Consider the following 18360-nt stretch of genomic DNA (forward strand, 5'->3'; position numbering starts at 1 on the left):
CTCTCTCTCTCTCTCTCTCTCTGTCTCACACACAAACACACACACACACACACACACACACACACACACACACGCTCCACTCTCTCAGCTGTAACCAACCCCTCACAGTCTGTTCTGAATTCACAACCTCACAGACTCTAGTGCAGAAGAGAAAGCTCTGGTCACAGAAGCCTCTCCTGGCGCCTGGCAAGCAGCTCTGCGCTGGGTCAGGGGAGGACTCTGATGGACCCCATGGACCAAGCACTGTGCCTGGGGCTGGGGCTGGGTGACTGGCTGGCTTTGGGTCACATGTGTCTGGGGGGACGGGGCCTGGGACCAGCAGGGGACTATGCGGGGGAGGAGCTGCTCACAGACATTGCCAGGTCGGAGCTGAGTGGCCGTCGGCCATCCCAGGTGTGTGTCTAACTCTGCCTTGGCTGGACTCATGAGCCAAAGTCCCAGTTGCCCTATTTTTGGAGTAACAGGAAAAAGCCTCTGCTTCAGACACTCAAAATGGTAATTTTCCACAGGTGTGGCCTGATCAGTCAGTCTATCTGCAAACGCAAACATACTGAGCCTGAATATTTGAGAGGCCACCACCCTCTCATTTTTGACACATTTTTGTGCCAGAACCCAGTCATGGATGCAACTGATAGGTGGACTAAATATCTATTTTATTTTCTCCCCTGGGCCTACCCTGAAGAACAGGTTCGTGTGGATACGCTGCAGGAACAGCACAGATCACGCCCGCAGGATCCTGGGCTGGTTTCCCGACCTTGCAGAAAAATCCCATCTGGAGATGCAAGGGCTCCCCCTCAATCCGTTCAAAGTCTTCCAACGGAAAGGTTTGGAGTTCAAGCTCCGTTGCCAAAAACACTTCCTGGACAAACACTCGGCTGTTCTTAGGGGTAAACGTCTCCACAGGGTCAAGGAGAGGAGACTCCGGGCTGCACCCGCTCAGCGCGGTTCCGTCTGCGTGCATTTGCAGAGCTGGTTTCCAGCCTCTCGGCCACTAAAGCAAACAGCAAAGCCCAGTGGTTGGACGTGACCTATACCCTTGCTTCTAAAATTCCTGTGGCTTTGACTTGATTGCAATCTGGACATTGAACATTTTACTAGCATTAACATTTTAAATAACCGCTTTGTAGATAACTAGATTCGGCCAGAGCACATTTGAGAGCATTTTCTGAGGCTTTTGGGGGGAAAAGCTGGGCTTCGGTGCATATTTCAGCTCTGACCACAATCTTCTCATTTGTAAAATGGAGATTTTAAGACCTGCTAAGTGTCTGGCACCTAGGAGGTGCTTGGTAAACAGTGTGGTACTTTGTGACCTCCCAGGATGTCAGAAGAAGAAACAGGCCCAGAGAGGTTGTCCATCTGGGCGAGGGCAGACCTCCAGGGCAGGGAAAGGAGTCTTTCAGCGGCTCACCAAGTGGATTCAGGGGGAGTGGGCTGGAGAGGGGAATGGAGCCCAAGCCAAAGTCATCTGGGACCTTGACAGAGCAGGGAGAAGGTGAGGGAGGCAAGGGACGAGGCTGGCAGGGACTGAGCTAAAGTTCCCACAGCTTCCCTGCCTGTATGGTGTGGCTGGGGGAGTGAGACCCACAGGCTAAGACCTGGACGTAAAGCCTCAAAGCAGCCTCGAGTTCTACCCCTGAGGTCTGGGGTGACCCCCTGCACCCCCATCCCCATTCTCCCCAGGCTGGTACCCCAGGAGAGACTCTTGAGTCCCACAGCTGTCACCAAAGGGTAAACCCTTGCATGCACTGATCATCCCCCTAATTCCACCTCTTCTGACCTGACAGCAGCTGACTGGGGACCAGGAGCTGCCAGGAGGACCAGTACTTTTAGTCTGTAACCGCCACATCATTCCTCCCTAGCTGGGGAGCAAACTCGGCCGTCAATCCGTAAATGTTCCAGCCTTCAAACTGGACCCAGTCCCACCTCCACCCTGACAGGCTGGAAGCCCAACCTTTCTCCTAGGGTTCCTGTCCCCCATATAATTAGGGGGGTCACCAGAGTTACCAGCTTCCTGCTGGGGACTGCAGTCACCCTATACCAGAGAGCCTGAGTTCGAATCCTGGCTTGGCCTCCTCACCAGCTGCACGCCCTCAAGGAGGTCATCTCGCCTCTCTGTGCCTCGCTTCCTCCTCTGTAAAATGAGGATATTTATAGCCTCTACTAAGTGGGTTCTTTTGTGAGGATCAAATGAGTCGATACATGTGAAATGCTCTGGGCACTGCTTTGAGGGAGCTCAGGCCAGGCGTCACCTGCTGCCTCTCCAGCTAGGGGGGCTCCCAGCCTCTCCCCCACCTGCTGATCTCACCACCCCTGTCCTTGCTGCACCAGCTCACAACAGTCCCCAGACTCCCAAACCGGGGCCCTGCCCCTCCCTGGAGTCCCTCCTCTCAGCTGCAGGGGCCTCTTCCAGGCACCTTCTTGGGGTCACAGAGCCGCGCAATCAAAACATCCAGCCCAGTCACCCCAAAGAAAGTGGAAGCAGTTGGTTGCAGGAAGTTTTCAAAAGAGCCACTTTCCTCCTGCTGTCCTGGGACTGCAGGACGCCTGAGTGTCCCCCAGGTGGCCTCCCTTGGCCACTGTCCCGTCTGCCTGTGCCATGAACCACGTGGCCCTGGGTGTTGGCATTCTCCATCACGCACACCGGCCAGGGCTGTCGGCCCTCCTCGCACCAGGTGGGGCTGGGGGCTGCACACGCTCTGCTGAATGCCCGGGACACCGAGGGGGCTCACAGGCTGTGGGGCTGCAGGCCTCAAAAGCCTGCAGTGACCCCTGTGCCCTGGGAGTCAACTCCAAGTCCAAAGTGTGGCTCCACTGTGGACTCCAGTGCCCCTGCCCACTCTGCCCCACCCCGGGAGCCTCTGGCCCCTGCCCGTGCCTGGCTCATTCCTGCCCCTGAAACTGGCCTTCTTCCTGCTCTCTCCTCCAGCCCCAACCCCCTCTCTACTTCCCTTTCCAAGGACCACCTGGGAGTTACTCAGCCTCGGGTTTGGATTCCAGCTCTCCCGTTGTGGCCTTGGACAAGCTGCCTTACCTCTCTGAGTTCTGGCTTCCTCCCTTGGGGGTTCGGTGAGATAACTAAGTCCCCGGTGTAGGGCCAGCATGGAGTGGGGGCACCAGGTCTGTGAACACAGACAGGCCTCTGATAGGGGACCCTTATAAAACAGACTTGGCTGATGAGGGAGGGAGGGAGAGAGAGAGCATGGGTGGGTGACTGAGGCCCTGCAGCCTCTCCCATGGAGAGTTCTGGACATAAAGAGTTGGCTCTTGCTGGTGTTTGCACACCCACTTCCTGACAGGTAAAGGTGAGTCAGCCACCTCACTTGGGGGCAGGGGAGACAGAAATGAACCTGATCCGGCCTCTGACCTCACAGGAGGAGGGTTGGAGGGGAGACAACGGGGCAGGCCAGGACCCCACAGAGGTAGAGGCAGCAGGCTCAGGGCACCTGGCCGCTGCAGAGGGGCAGTGAAGTGAGCACTGAAGTGCGTGGCCGTGGGGGTCACAGGGACAAAGGTTGGGAGGGGCAGAGCTTAGCTGTCTGGAGAGCTGAGAGCAGCTCTAAATGTGAACCAGGCAGGTGGGTGGGGAATGTTCTAGAGATCGGGGAGGTCATGTCAAGAAGGCCTGCCAGGCTCATCAGGCTGTGGTCTTTGCCAGGAGGGCAGCAAGGAGCCACTGAGAGCTTCGCACAGGCAGTGCCAGGCCTTCTGGAATTGTCTGGATCCACATTGTCTGATGAGCCAGCAGGAGGTGCTGGGCAGGTGGAGGGAGCCAGGCAGGAGGCGGTCATAGCCTTTCTGGCCGGGGAGATGGGCGGGGACTCCCACCTCAGGCTGACAGGGGCTCCCCAGAGCTGGAGGAGACCCCTTGACTCCCGTCAGGTCCCCAAGCAGCACGACAAACCCAGAGCTCCCAGGTCTGCCTTCAGTCACATACCTGGGCCCTGCTGGCCACCTGCCATACAGCCTGGGGATGACTGTGGGTATCACATGAGAACGGGCAACATCGACAGGTGTGTGAAACACCCAAGTGTGTGTGTTACTCCCAAGTGTAGTGTATGCACAGCACCTGAGCCTGCAGAGACCAACCACCCTGCATGTGCCCAGGTGATGGAACTCATCACACCGAAGGCAGGGTTTGTCTGTTACATTCACAACTGCCCTTCTCTCAGATGGAGATGGTTCCCCAGGTTGCCATAACTAGGAGTGTCCCTGGGAGGTCAACCGCCTCCTGCAGGAAGTCCTCCAGGATGGATCTTTGAGGTTTGGAGTCTCATCTTCCTCTCTGGACTTGGAACTTCTCTTTGTCTCCTGGCAGCTCTGGAGGCCTGAAGCTTTTCCAGGGCCCAAACCAGCCCTCATCCTCCCCTGGGAAGGGGCAGGAGACCCCCTGTGGCCACCCAGCCCCTCAGTGATCACAGCACAGCTGTCCTCTCACCGTGTTTATTGGTTCCCTGGGCAGCCCTTCTCCCAGGGGAGGCTGACTGGGCTCATATCTTGCGGCCTCCAAAGATGGGGCGGTTAACATGCTCAGGGGAGGCTAGGAAGGCCTTGAGCTTGGGCCGGGTATTGAGGCGGGTCACATAGGCCGAGAGCAGCGGGAAGGAGTCCAGGCAGCCAGGGACCAGGACCTGGTGACTCAGTAGCAAGTCCAGCAGGTTGTAGTCCGCGAAGGAGATCTGCAGGGCAGGGGGCGCCAAGAGGCTTGAGCAGGGTCAGGAGAGAGAGGGGTGGCTGGGAACACTGGCTGCTCCAATGGCAACCTGCCAAATCCACTAAATTTGGAAGCTCAAACTGAAATGAAACCAAATATCCCATGACTTCTCCAAAAATAGTTACAGAATAATTAATTGGAAACCAGAAGCAATCAAAAAAGATGTAGACACACATTTTACAATTTATGCCAAAATTCACTCAAAATTGTCCATTAAACAAATTTCAAATGTAAAACTATAAAAACTGTAGATGAAAATAGAGAAGAAAATCTACCTAACCTTGGGTTTGGTGATGAAGTTTAACACAAAACCCCAAAAGCCTATCCACAAAAGAAATAAAATTCTGAACATGACTTCAAAAATTCTAAATTCTATGAAATGTCTGATTCAGAAAGCCAAAAGACAAGCCACAAACTGAAATATATTTGCAAAATACATATCTGATAAAGGATTTGCACTCAAATTACACCAAGAACTCTAGAACAAACCCCATTTTAAAAAAATTTTTAAAGGGGGGGGGTGCTTGACAGAGTCATGGCCCTGCTCTGGGTCTCAGTTTGCCCTTCTGAGAAACGGACCTATAATGGGTCGGACCCAGCACTCACCTGGTCGTTCACGATGAAGGCCTGGCCCCCCTGGTTCTGGGACAGCAGGGTTTCAAAAGGCTTCAGGTGCCTCGGCAGCTCCTGAACATACTGGGCCTTGCCCTCCTCCTGCAGAAAGGAGCGACCTCAGTGGCGGCATTCAGCGCGTCTGGCCAGGGCGGCCTCCCAGCCCCAGCCCTCAGCACCAGCCACTCACACAGCTGTGGTGGATGAGGTGGCCGCAGTGCCTGCGGAGGTCCTCCACGCCATCGTTCACCATGTCCACCAGCGCTGCCTCCCGCTGGTCTTTGCCGTAGAGCCCTGGGTCAGCCGACAGGCAGCATGTCAGTTCTGCCCAGGCGGGTGCCCCTCTGCTCGCCTCTCTCCCCAAAGCCCACAGGCCTCAGATCCCTTGCATTGTTCTGCCCAACTCTGCAGCTCCCATCTCCATGAGTGCAAGGGAACGTACGTAGCTGAAGCCCACGCTGCCTTCGGGGCCACATCTTAGGTCCCTGGGACTCAGGAACTCTCTGCCCAAATAGCCCCAAGCCTCTCCTCCAGGTTGTCCCCCTACAAGGGTGGACTGAGCCTCTGATGCATGCCTCCCTAGGCCTGAGGGGTGGCCGTTTGTGGGGCCTGGACAGAATGTGGCATGCAGACTGGTGTGTCCCTCTGCAGTGCAGGACAGCATGGAGTGGGAGAGGGGGAGGCAGGCCGACGCTGGAGGCCTCTGTCCTCTTACCCTGGGTCCTGCAGAAGTTAGGCTGAGCCTGGGCCTGGCTGCTCCCACTGCTCTTCTGTCCTGTTCCCTGATTGCCACATCCTCCCGGGGACCCAGGGCTTTTCTGGACACCCCCAAGCTAGCCAAAGAAGAGGCAGCCACCTCCCTCACCCATATTCCTGCCACACTTGAAACAAGGCCACAAGCTTGCTCACTGTGAGCATGGGTTTCCAGATTCAGGTGAGGCCAGAGCAGGAAGAAATGGGCAGGAGGTCTGCTTGGAGTCCCCTGGCAACACCCACAGTGGCCTCTAGCCTACAGCGGCACACACGTGGCGGCTGGTAACTGCTTCTGAGCTGTCATCCAAGAAACAGCCCCTAACAGCCTGGCTAGGGGCTAGCCTGAGATGTAAGACCCCTGCCCAAGTGGACTGGCAGCCTCAGCCCTATAACCCAGACCCATCCTAACCCAGGCCCTGCCCCTTCCTTGGGGACCCTTTGGTCCACCCTCCAGCTGGGCAGGACTGGTGGCTGCAGGTACAGCAGCTCGGCTCCAGGACATCTTGCTGGGACCTGTCAGGTGCTTTTCTGGTCTGGGTTGCCTTCGACCTCAGGACTCACCAAGTGAGCGGCCCAGGTGTCGGAGGATGGCATTGGACTGGTACAGGGTGAGGTCTCCGTCCTGGAACTTGGGGAGCTGCCCGTACAGCTGGAAGGAGGGATGATTCGGTGAGGGACGCAGAGCTCAGCTGCCCCCCACCTACTGTTGCCTGGCAAAGGCCCAGTACCTGCCCTGCCTGACGCAGTCACTCACACAGGAGGCCTTGAGTGGGCCCTGCAGCCAGGTCTCCTTGGTCACCACCTCCTCCTTCCAGCTCTGGCCCTGGTCAGCTAGCAGCATGCGCATGGCCTCACAGCGCCCTGGGGGAAGCGAGGACCGGGTAGCGGGGATGGGCAGAGACCCCAGCCAGGCAGTGCCCTGGGGGAGTCCCGATAATGGGGACTGGACATGGGGACAGGATAGAAACCCTAGCTTGGGAGGCTGATGCAGCAAAGATGAACTGTGGAGAAAGAACGGAGCCCTCAGCCCGTGCAGTGTCTTAGTGAGGTGGACAGGAACAGAGACCCCAGCCCACAGTGCCCCAGGAAGGGACCAGAGACGGATACAGTGCACCACCTGTGGCCCCAAGAGGATGCAGCCACGAGGAGAGCTGGCCCTGGCCAGACCCGGCGATCCCGGCCCCGCCCCCGGCCTCCCTCATCCTGCCTCCAGCCCTGGCCAGAGCCCTGGGAGCAGCCTGTGAGTCCGGCTGGCGCACTGTCTGTGCCCTTCGCCCTCCTGAAGGAGCAGTGACCGCACCTCGGGTGGGGAAGTAGAAGATGGTGTAGGGCGGCACTAGGAGAGACAGACAGGACGTTGAAGGAGGACCCCGCGGGGATGCAGGGCCCAGGGGCCGGCAGCCTGGTCAGGGGTCAGACCCCCAAGAGAGGGGGTGGCTCAGCCGGCCCCGCCCTCCACCCTGTTTGGACCCTACTCACTGGCGGCGGTGGAGCGCAAGGGCGGCAGGAAGTGGGGAGGAGCCCGGAGGCCTGATATTTATGGTCCAGCTCCACCCCCGCCGCCCCACCCCAGGGATGCGCCAAGTCACCCGGCGGAGTTTGGTCCTGGGCGAGGCTGGGTGTGGCGAGGCGGGGCCGGATGGGCGCACCTGCTCGTCTGCAGGGGTGCATCCTGCCTGCTGGGCTGTGGCTTTACAAGATGCACCCACCTCCTTTCCACACCAAACACACAGAACTTCTCAGGGCCCTCAGAGGGCCAGGATTGAGCACCTGCACACAGTAGGTGCCGCATAAATGCTTTTGGCATGCATGAATGAATTTCAATAAACATCCATTTACACATCCTGTCTCCATGATAAAAATAGCAAACCCTTAGAGGTCTGTGTTGAGAGCTTTACAGATATTAAAACCCTAAGACTTGGGCCTGTTCTGATTCCGCTTTACAGAGGAGGAAACTGAAGCACAGAGTGACTTTCCCAAGGTCACACAGCTAGTGTACAGGTCTGGTTGGCTTCAGGGGTCTCACTTCTAACCCTCATTCTTTTTTCTGCAAGGCCCTGTAATCTTCAAACCGGTTTTTGACCGAGTCTACATGCTCTGTACTCTCCAAATACAGACTGAGCCTGGAGATGTGAGTGGTTGAAAAGACTGGATGGACTGGAACGAGCAGGGCCTCCTGGCCCTGGGAGGGCTGTATGCTTCCAGGCAGAGCCCCATGCCGGCCTCCCTGCAGGCGCATCTTCACCCCGAGCCCGGTTCTCCTGGCTCCCCTTCCCGGTGGCTGGGGGTCGGGCTGGGCAGTGGTGGTCTTCCTTGGGAGACTAACTCAGCCTGGTTTCCCTCTCAGAGCCCCAAGGAAAGAGGAAGGCATCCTTCCCAGGTGTGGAGGTGTCCACCCAAAGCACAGGAAAACACCAAACATGCCTAATCGGGAGGACCCCTTAGCCTCATTGGAGCCCACAGCTGCCTGGGGCTGGGAGTGGGAGGGGGGCGCTGGAGCTGGGTTCCGTCTCTGACTCACAGCTGAAAGAACATCTGCCCAGCATTTAGCAGCTTACAAAGAGCTGTCGTATAAATGGTTTCACTTCATCTCCACAGTACCCTGGGAGGGAGGGAGTCACGCTCCCGCTACGCAGAAGCAGACACCGAGGCTCAGGGAGGTCCATTTATCTGCTCTGGCCTGGAGCTGGCATGTGCTCCTTTTGCTCACAAGCATCACAGACCCGGGGCAGCCTCCTGCCGGCTCGCTCTCTCCAGCCGTCACGTGCAGGTCCCCTGGGCAGGCAGCCCCCAGGATGGCTTGGCGCTGTGCTGTGGTGGCTGCTCTTACCCACAGGCCCAGCCTGTGGCTTAGGTCTGTCGCTACCCTGGGGCCTCCTCTGGGGCCCAGAAGCATAGCTTTCCCAGCCGACAGGGCCAGGCACCTCCCTGTGTCCACCTCCGACCTCCAGTCCATGTACACATCAGTACCTGTCTTTGGTGGGTTTTAAAATATATGTAAGCACTTTATTGCTACATGAAAGTCACCCTCTTAAAGCCTGCGTTCTGTGGTCTTTAGCATATTCAGTGTTGTGCAATCATCACCACTAATTCCAGAACATTGTCATCATCCTCAAAAGAAACCTTGTACCCATTAGCAGTCATACTTCACTCCCCCGCGCCCCATCCCTTGACAACCACCAATCTATTTTGTCACTATGGATTTGTCTGTTCTGGATGTTTCATATAAACAGAATCATACACTATGTGGCCTTTTGTGTCTGGCTGCTTTCACTCAGCAGGGTGTCTTCAAGTTCATCTATGCTGTACCCCGTGCAATACATCATTCCTTTCTGTGGCCAAATAAAATTGGGTGAGATAACACTTTTTCTTTATTCACTTATGCATTGATGGACATTTGGGTTGTTTCATTTTTTGGCTGTTACGAATAACGCTGCTGTACACAGTTGTGTACAAATGTTTGTGTGAAGTTATGTTTTCAATTGCTTTGTGTACGTACCCAGGAGTAAAATTGCTGGGTCATATGGCAACTCATTTTGAGGAACTGCCAGAGTCTTTTCCAAAGTGGCTGCACCATTTTATTAACCCAACAGCAGCATATGAAGGTTCCAACTTCTCCACATCCTCACCAACAATTGTTGTCATCTGTCTTTTTTCACTTCAGCCATCCTAGTGAGCGTGTAGTGATATCTCAGTGTGGTTCTGTGTGTGGTGTTTCCCAGTGCCGAGCCTGGGTTTGGCTTGTGGGTGGAGAAAGAGTCATCCATCATTTTTGCCATCAGAGGAATCACAGCTCAGAGCAGGGGAGATAGACAGACGCAGTCTCCATTCACACGCTGGTTATATGTCTCTGCAGCGAGTGAGCTAGATGTCAGGGGAGACACCGCAATAGGTAAGACATGGCCTCCACCCTAACGGACTCTTTTTTTTTTTTTAATTTTGGTCTTCTCTACTTTTTTTTTATTTTGGGGGGAGGTACTTAGGTTTATCTATTTATTTTAATTATTATTTTTTAATAGAGGTACTGGGGATCAAACCCAGGACCTTGTGCATGCTAAGCACAACACTCTACCACTAAGCTATACCCTCCCCCCTCCTAATGGACTCTTAATGAAGGATATAAGACCTTCACCAGCAGTCTATCCACCCAGCCATCTACCCACCTCCACCTATCTGTCTATCCATCTACAGAACCATCTACCCAATCATCCAGCCATCCAACAACCAAACGTTAGACCAGTAGTCTGTCAAAACATCCACCTACCCATTTACCCATCATCTCATTTACCTACCCAATCATCCTCTACTTGTCTCTCCATCCATCTCCTCGTCCACTCATCTATCCATCCAGTTAACCATCCATCCAACCATCTATCTATGCAACCATTCATCTACCTACCAACCATTTAACCACCGGCCCTTCAAATCATCTACCCATCCTTCCATCCAGTCAGCCACCCCACTGCCCATTCATTCATCCATCCAGCTTCCCCATCTACGACCTTGCAGAAAACAAGAGAATTCCTGTCTCTGAGGGATGTTTGCAGTGCTGCTGGGGACACAGTGCACTCCTGGCCTCTGGGGGGAGCTGTGACCTGAGGTGCAGAGGAACTGAAGGATGATCCTCACACCCACTCAGGGCTTTGTGGGAGCTGTTGCCTCTGCCTGCATGGCTGCCCTCCTTCATGTGGTCACTCCCTTCATCCCTGTGGTCCTGGCTCACAGGTCACTTCCTCAGCCCCCTGTCACAGCAAGGTCCCCGTTCTCTTCCCTCTCCATCCTCCTCTTGGGTCCCTCCCTGCACTTAGCCTTCCATCTCATTCTGGGTTTGCTGAATATGCAGCTCCCACCACGTGGGAGTTTGCAGGAGGCAGGGACTGGTTTCCAGCACCCAGGAAGGCAGAGCCTCCACAAACATTTGCTGAGGATGGAGCCTCTCTGACGTCTTCTCCAGTCTCTTGCCACACACATCCTTTCCAGGGGCCACTGACCCTGATTTCTTCCTGAGGGCCTCCCCTCACATACCCTGCTGGAATTCATTGCCTGGAACACTCCAGTTCACAGCTGATCCCTGTCGGGAACCCCGGGACTTGCCCAGGACCAAGTTAAATATTGGTGGGCAGTGCCTCATCCGCTCCAGGAAGCATTCCTGAAGCTTTGGTCAGTGTCCCCAAACACTTGGGGACTGTCTGTTGGCCCTTTTCTGAATTAGATGTGTCTGAGAGCAGGGTCTTCAGGGCAGACAGGGTCTATCGTGTGGCCCCAGCAACTGTCCCCGGGCTGGATCCCAGCAGACCTCAGATGTTTGCAAAAGGAATACATGAACAGATGGCCATGCATGGCCAAGAGAGGCCAGAGCCACCAGCTCAGGTGGCAGGTGCCTGGCAGGATCTAGTTCCCTCGGACAAAGGCTGGTGCAGGGGGCAGGTAAATAAATCATGAGAGGCCTGAAGCCGGGCTGGGGCAGGACAACTGACCTCATTCTGGGAGGTGAGGAGCAGGCAGCTGGGCGGTAAGTGGACTGGGGGCATGACAAGGGGCCAGGAGAGGCCCACCCCCACCCTTTTCCCTGAGAAGCAGGAGGCTGGAGGTCAGCAGAAGCTGGGTGGGAGACGTTGGCAGGAGGCGGGCGGTGGGGAAGTGCAGAGGTACCGGGGCACTGAGTGAGGAGAAGGGAGCGTGTCTGGGGCGGGCTTGAGTGGGGATGCTCTTTCCAGAATCCAGGAGGCATCCTGGGAGGAGGGATGGCGAGAACAGGAAATGCAAGAATGGACAGACAGATGGACAGACCAATATGAGAGAGTCTCATGCAACAGAGGGAGGGAACTGACAAAGAGATGGGCACGAGGGGACAGAGAGACACAGCTAGACAGATATCAGCCAGGAGCAGAGGGTGCAGAGAGGACCACAAGTGAGACAGACACAGAGAGACACCCCTGGAGCGGCCGGGACAGAGAGCAACACAGAAACAGAGGTGGAAGGGGATGTGGGGAGGTGCAGAGACCATGAAGAGAAGCCAGGTGACCCAGAGTCGGCAAAGACAGTGTGGTGCGGTAGAGCCCCAAGGCGCAGTCTGTGTCCAGTGTGAGGGCTGGAGGGTGGCGGGTGCAGGAAAGGCTAAGATTTCAGGCTGAGGCTGTGTGAGGGTCCTGGGGAACTAGGGAAGACGTGGGCCTCGGAGGTCCTGGGGCTCCATCAGCCAGTGCAGTGACAAACAGGGAGCAGAGTGGCAGGGGACCACACCACAGCTGCCCACTAAGTCCCCCTCCCCAGGAACAGGGAGAGCGGAGCGGGGCGGTGCCCCTCAGCCAGCAGAAAGTGCCAAGCCCTCGACTCCATGGCCCTTGCCCAGAGCCCGGCAGACGGCAGCCTCCCCACGGGGGACCCCAGCCCCTCTGAGGGCACTCCCGGGCCTAGCCGGACCCCTGCCAGCCCAGCAGCCACCAGGCGAAAGGCACTTCTCCAGGAGCTTGAGGCCCAGGTGCAGGCCGCCTACGGGCAGGTAAAGGGGGCAGGGGTGTGGGGCCATCTTCAACTGGGGGGACCCAATACTACAACTGGGGCCCTGGAGGACAAACCCAGGGCTGAGCCCAGGGAGGGGAACTCAGACGGATGGGCATGTTGACAAAGGGGTCAGTCAGTCAGTCAGCTGCCCAGCAGGGAGGCTGGCGTCCCTCCCCACCTCTGCCCTCACTGGGCCCTGCTTCCAGCCCACAGAGCCCAGAGTCAGCTGCCCTCAGCTCCTCAGCAAAGTACAAGGGCCTGGCAGCTGGTCCAGGCGAGGATGCTGAGGGCAAGCAGGCTGGGCAGATGCTCTGAGGTGAGAGCAAGGGTCCTGGTGGGAAGGCGCAGGGGCTTCCTAGGTTAGGTTTGCTGTTCTGGGAGGACAGCCTGCCCTGGGACACCAGACACACAGTTTCCTCCTCCCAGGTCCAGGCCCTGCTTCTCAAGACATTAAATCTCTCCTGTTGGGAGAGATTAAGGGTAGGGGTGGGGGGAGAGGATGCAGGAGAGGGGGTGTCTAGAAGACCCTCAGGAGTGGGCATGAGGAGGCTGTGCCTTCCAGGGGGCCTTTCACCCGGGGTGGCCCCCCTCATCAGCAGAGATGCTCAGAGATAATCCCGGATTAGGACCCAAGCCCCTGTGTCCAGGGCTCCCCGCCTGCCCACTCACCCCCGATCTTCCCCCACAAAACCCTAGGAAAATCCCCTGCAGTGCTCCAGACTCTCACTGGGAGCGGCTGGGGGCTGGTGGGAGCCCACAGCATCCTCTGAGGCCCAGCTCTGAGCCGCCCCTGGGACTCCAGGCCTGGCATGGTTCAGGGGCCCATGGGAAACTGTGCCAAGCGGCCCCGACGCCGGGGGCCTAAGGTAGGAGGGCTAAGGGGAAGAAGCCAATGCCAGGAGGCTGGACTGGACCCTGGAAGGGTCTGGTGGGGTGGGTGGAGCCCTGTGTAAGGGCTGGGCTGGGGTTACAGGTCGGGCATAGCAGGGGGATGGAGGGATTGCTTCCCATTGCCCTAGACCGAGATTTTTCCCGGCAGCCCCCAGACTCTGGCCCATCCTGGTCTTGACTCCTGCAGACCACTGGACCTCTCCTGCTAAGCCCATCAGGCCCCCAGCCACCCACCCAATGGCCCTGTCCCTACTGCTGTCCCTGTCCTCTGCCAGCTAGTCTTGGCCTGAGGGACTCGGAGGATGTGCTCAGGGTCTCCCTGTGCCATTGGCTTTCTGAGTAACCTTGGCCAAGTCTCTTGCCTTATCTGGGCCTCGGTTTGTTTAACTGAACAGCTTAGAGTGTTGACGGTGAGGGTCCCCCATCCTGTGCTGGGTTCTAAAGCTAAGAGAGGCTGATGAGTGGATGGAGAGGGGCCAGAGCCCCAGCTCACGGCTGGCTCTGCTGCAGGACCGCTGGCAGTGGCTTGGCTCCCCCCCAGGGGCCTCCCGCCACGGCCCAGGCCCCAGCCCCAACCCTGAAGAACAAAGGGGCCCAGGGCCAGGCATCCAGGGCTACTCGGTGCTCAGCAGCCTGGTGGGGCCCGCCTGCATCTTCCTGCGGCCCAGCATTGCCGCCACCCAGCTCGTATGTACGGCCACTGCCTGCCTGCCTCCTCATTTTTCCTCTCCTTGAGTGGGGGCCTCAGAGCAAAGGCACAGAGATCTGGGAGTATGGGGTGTAGGGAGGAGTGGAGAAACAGACACATTATCAAACACGGGGGAGTCCTGGGGAAACATGCCAGGAAAACAAGAAGAGGGGGCAGAGAGAGACCCAGAAGAATGGCAGAGACAGCCACCAAGGGGATGGGTAGGGAAGGGGCAAGACAGGGACAGAGATGTACAGTGACACTGAGGCCCCCATGGCAAAGCCCAGGGTTCTGCCTGAACCCAGACCCACCTCTGGCAAATGGAGCTCCTGGCCCTAGAAGAGGGTGGGCATGGGGGGAGACCCTGGGAAAGATCTGGGCAGGGGACAGGGAAGGGGGGCCCAAGATGCCCAGGCCTGTCAGCAGGAATGGCGGGGGGAACCAAGTCTGAGCAGCGCCAGACTCGGGCCCTGTGCCTGCATGTTGTAGGGGGCTGAGTAGGGGACCTCAAAGAACAAGAGGGGGTCCAGGAGTTCTTAACCCCTCTGTGTCCCCTCAGGACCGGGAGCTGCGGCCAGAGGAGATTGAAGGTAAGCTTTTGGGGAAAGAACTAGAATTTCTAGAGTTGGGGGCATAGGGCGGGGCATACAGGGTAGGGGCATTGAGCTGGGGCCTGAGCAAGCTCCAGGAGGAATGAGGAGCAAGAAGGCCGCAGGGGACCAGAGCAAGAAGATGGGGACAAGGCTGAGCAGGGAGGGGTGGAGGGAACCCCCAGCGGTCAGTTCCCTCATCTCCTTTGCCAGGCAGGTCACAGTCCCATTACGTTTGTTCATTCAGCAAACCCTTCCCAGGTGCCCACTGTGTGCCTGGCCCTGTGCTGGGCCCTGGGGCCCGTGGCAAATGGGACAGATTTGGCCCATGTCCTCAGAGACAGATGTCAATAAGTCAACTACAAGTACAATGGTGCCAAGTGCTCTCAAGGAAGTGAACAAATGGGCCGAAGGGGACTGAATTGAGAGGGAAGACTTCCTTGAGTCAGTGACATAAGGACCAAAGAGGAGGGCACAGTGTTCCAGAATGTGAGCTCCATGAGGTCAAGGATTTGTTTTTCTCTCTTTCTTCCTTCCCTCCTTCCTTCCCTCCTTCCCTCCTTCCTTCCCTCCTTCCCTCCCTCTTTCCCTCCTTCCTTTCTTTCATTCTCTTCCTTCCTTCCTTTTCTTCCTTTCTTTCTCTCTTTCTCTCTTTCTTTCTCATTCTTCACTGCCATATCCCCAGTACCTAGAACAGAGCTTAGCACATAGCAGATGTCCCTTTAATATTTGCAGAAAGAATGAATTAAAAGAATAGCATGTACCAAGGCCCTGAGGCAGCAAAGAGAAATGGGTGTTTAAAAGGAGAAAATGATCGGACCAAGGGGAGAAGGTTCAATCCAGGCTGGGATCCAGGGGCACATGGGGGAAGGGCTGACCTTGTCCTGCCTGGCAGAGCTGCAGGCTGCCTTCCAGGAGTTTGACCGAGACCGGGACGGCTATATTGGCTACCGGGAGCTGGGAGCCTGCATGCGGACATTGGGCTACATGCCCACCGAGATGGAGCTCATCGAGATTTCACAGCAAATCAGTATGTGCTATGCCCCGCCCCCAGTTCTCCAGAGGCCATAGTCATGGTCAGGACAGCTGGACAGCCTAGGGAAGAGGGGTGTCTACACAGGTTGGCCCCCAGAATGACCAGGAGAATCTCACTATCCCCTGGGAGGTGTGTGGGTCAAGGACTATTGTCCCCATTTTTCAGATGAAGAAACTGAGTCTCTGAAAGGTTAAGTGACTTGCCTAAGGTCATACAGCCAGGTCATTGGAGCCAGGACTTGAACCAAACTGAGCTCTTCAGGAACTTCAAGGAAAGCCCTCAGGAAATACAGATGACCCAGCCTGTGAGGCCCAGAGGGAGAGAGAGGCCCATTTAGTGGGGCAAGGGAGAGGGACACAGGCCAGAAGGGGAGGGCAGAGGGTAGGGGAGGGCCAGGGTTGGGCAAGGGTCTCTGATGGGCGTGGCCTCCAGGTGGTGGGAAGGTGGACTTTGAAGACTTTGTGGAGCTGATGGGCCCCAAGCTACTGGCAGAGACAGCAGACATGATTGGCGTCAGGGAGCTGCGGGACGCTTTCCGGGAGGTGCGGTCCCTGGGGCAGGAGGGCGGGTGGGGACTGCGTGTCTGCTGTGAGAGAGGGGCTGCCTGGATGAATGATTCGATCTGTAACCCAACGGCACGACCGACGCAACCACAGTTTGACACCAATGGGGATGGCTGCATCAGCCTGGGGGAGCTCCGGGCGGCCCTGAAGGCCCTGCTGGGAGAGCGCCTCAGCCAGCGGGAGGTGGACGAGATCCTCCAGGACATTGACCTCAACGGGGATGGCTTGGTTGACTTTGAAGGTACTGCCCACCACTCACCACGCTCAGCACCACTTACCCCTGGAAGGGTTTTAACAGAGAAAGAAGTGATGAAGGGAGCATTATGGGTGTGCCCCAGGCCCTGTGCTAAGCACACCTCTGTCCTCTCCCAGTTAATCACCATGAGAATCCAGGAGGAAGGAACTATTATCATCCCCATAAGCAGGAGGAGAAAGTCAGTCCTTAGGAAAGTGTAGGTCCTTAGCAAAAGAAGTGGATGGAGCCAAGATGTGAATCCAGGCAGCCACCCAGGACCCAGCTCTTCCTCTATGCTTCAGTCCCAACTGAGGGGAAATAAGGATTAAATAATAATAGGAAGCCAAGGAAAAGCAGTATGTAGAAAATCTCCAAAGTAGTGTTCCCAAGCTTCCTAGTGGCCAAAGCAAAGAGGAAAATAGGTTCAGTTACAAGATTTTTTTTTTTCCCATAAGACAAAGCCCCTCTTCCTAGGCCTTCCAGAGGCCTATTCACTACCAGATCTAGGGGACTCCCTTGCAGGCCCTGCCCTCAACTACACCCTGTCCCACCCCAAGGCCAGTATATTAGCCTCACCTCTAGGGAGGTCAAGAATAGCAGACCCAAAACTTTGGCTTTGTCATGGCAGAGTTTGTGCGAATGATGTCTCGCTGAGCCTGCACAGAAGCTGGAGGCAGCAGACAGGACTTGGGACAAGAGCCACTGCCTGCCAGTGTGTTCCTGGAAGCCCATCACCTCCCGCTGGGACCCACCTCCTCTTTTCCCCTACAACCCCACCCCCTCGCCTGTGTGCAATGCCCTTGACTGCCCTCATGCCAACTCCCCACTCCTCCACCAAGCCCCCTTGCCCATCTGTTTCTCTGACAATAAAGCATCTTCGAGCTGGGGGAGATAGCTTCACTACTCACTTGTTCACCTTGTAAGACCCAGTATTTGGTCCCCAAAAGTGAAGTCCTAGACCACAAGCTCCCTTGACTGTGAACTTTGGGTGGCTAGGGTCCCTCCCTGGATCAGGGGCCTTCCCTGGACCCTGTGGCCAGCCCAGAGCAAGTGCTGGGAAACAGCCCTGGACGAGTACATCCAACCTGTTTCTCCTGGAGCTGGGTGTGTGGTGGCCCCACATCCTGCGAGTGGCTCCTGCTGGACCCAGGATTACAGCAGAGGAGCCAGTGCGTGAGGGCTTCTCCCACGCTCCATCTCATTTTGTCTGAGAGGGATACTGCTCAAAGCTCCCTTCAGGAAAGAACTTGCTGGTCAGCTGAGAGGAGTGAGTGAGCTCACAGCCCCCTTCAGAATATACCTCAGCTTTTGGGCTAGTGCTTCGCCCTTCTCCGGAGCCGGGAGCCACTGACCTAGCCGGCAGGGACCAGGCTGCGCACGTTTTTGACTAATGGGAGGCTCCTCTTGCAGGTGGTCTGTGCTCTGAGCTCCCCTCCAGGTTAGCCGAGGTGTGGTCAGATCAGCCTCGAATCAGAGGCTCTCCTGCCCAATCCTGCTTCTTCCTGCTTTCTCTTTTTTGTCTCTCTAACTTCATCTTAATGTCTGCTTCCTGGGAAAACCAAATGACACATTTCCTCACTCCACCCCTGCCATGGTCTTCATGGCCCCATTTTCCAGATTGAGGACCCCCGGAGGCCAAGTCCCAGCGACTTGCTGGAAGTCACGCCGCTCCACTGCCATCTCTCCCCTCCAGTCCATGCAGCACTGGATTATTCTTCCTAAACTGCCATTTGCATTTCATCACACTCCTATTCAGAAACTGGTCATGACCCCCTGT

The 18360-nt window shown here is 56.6% G+C and overlaps 2 protein-coding genes across 7 annotated transcripts; one reads left to right on the plus strand and one right to left on the minus strand.

Moving 5' to 3' along the window:
- Positions 1-4424: 4424 nt before the first annotated feature.
- On the minus strand, positions 4425-7648 carry LOC105104416 (glutathione S-transferase P). 5 transcript variants are annotated; one of them, XM_010998120.3, is made up of 7 exons: positions 7556-7600; positions 7377-7412; positions 6831-6937; positions 6638-6725; positions 5514-5617; positions 5318-5425; positions 4425-4676 (listed from the first exon to the last, which is right to left on the minus strand). In XM_010998120.3, coding segments are annotated over exons 1-7 (633 nt in total). In that variant the 5' UTR covers positions 7557-7600; the 3' UTR covers positions 4425-4487. The 5 variants fall into 5 exon arrangements, with proteins under 5 accessions (XP_010996422.2, XP_064348133.1, XP_064348132.1 ...); XM_064492063.1 differs by lacking the exon at positions 7377-7412 and having other exon boundaries at positions 4425-4791; positions 7556-7648; XM_064492062.1 differs by lacking the exon at positions 7556-7600 and having other exon boundaries at positions 4425-4791; positions 7377-7549.
- Positions 7649-13323: 5675 nt separating this feature from the next.
- CABP2 (calcium binding protein 2) lies at positions 13324-17471 on the plus strand. Of its 2 annotated transcripts, XM_010998121.3 has the most exons (7): positions 13390-13446; positions 13982-14158; positions 14719-14749; positions 15645-15779; positions 16218-16327; positions 16442-16589; positions 17212-17354. In XM_010998121.3, the coding sequence occupies exons 1-7, from the start codon at positions 13390-13392 to the stop codon at positions 17235-17237; spliced, it is 684 nt and encodes a 227-aa protein (XP_010996423.2). In that variant the 3' UTR covers positions 17238-17354. The 2 variants fall into 2 exon arrangements, with proteins under 2 accessions (XP_010996424.2, XP_010996423.2); XM_010998122.3 differs by lacking the exon at positions 13982-14158 and having other exon boundaries at positions 13324-13446; positions 17212-17471.
- Positions 17472-18360: the final 889 nt, after the last annotated feature.

Source organism: Camelus dromedarius, chromosome 12 (assembly GCF_036321535.1).
Source record: "Camelus dromedarius isolate mCamDro1 chromosome 12, mCamDro1.pat, whole genome shotgun sequence".
NCBI classification, from domain to species: Eukaryota; Metazoa; Chordata; class Mammalia; order Artiodactyla; family Camelidae; genus Camelus; species Camelus dromedarius.

Coding starts and splice junctions, on each gene's coding strand:
- CABP2 (XM_010998121.3), top strand. CDS start 13,390: ATGGTTCAGGGGCCCATGGGAAACTGTGCCAAGCGGCCCCGACGCCGG. Junction 13,447..13,981: donor CCCGACGCCGGGGGCCTAAG/GTAGGAGGGCTA, acceptor GCTCTGCTGCAG/GACCGCTGGCAGTGGCTTGG. Junction 16,328..16,441: donor TGCGGGACGCTTTCCGGGAG/GTGCGGTCCCTG, acceptor ACGCAACCACAG/TTTGACACCAATGGGGATGG.
- LOC105104416 (XM_064492060.1), bottom strand. CDS start 7,278: ATGAGGGAGGCCGGGGGCGGGGCCGGGATCGCCGGGTCTGGCCAGGGC. Junction 6,938..7,193: donor GCATCCTCTTGGGGCCACAG/GTGGTGCACTGT, acceptor CGCTTCCCCCAG/GGCGCTGTGAGGCCATGCGC. Junction 4,792..5,317: donor CCTTCATCGTGAACGACCAG/GTGAGTGCTGGG, acceptor GTTTCATTTCAG/TTTGAGCTTCCAAATTTAGT.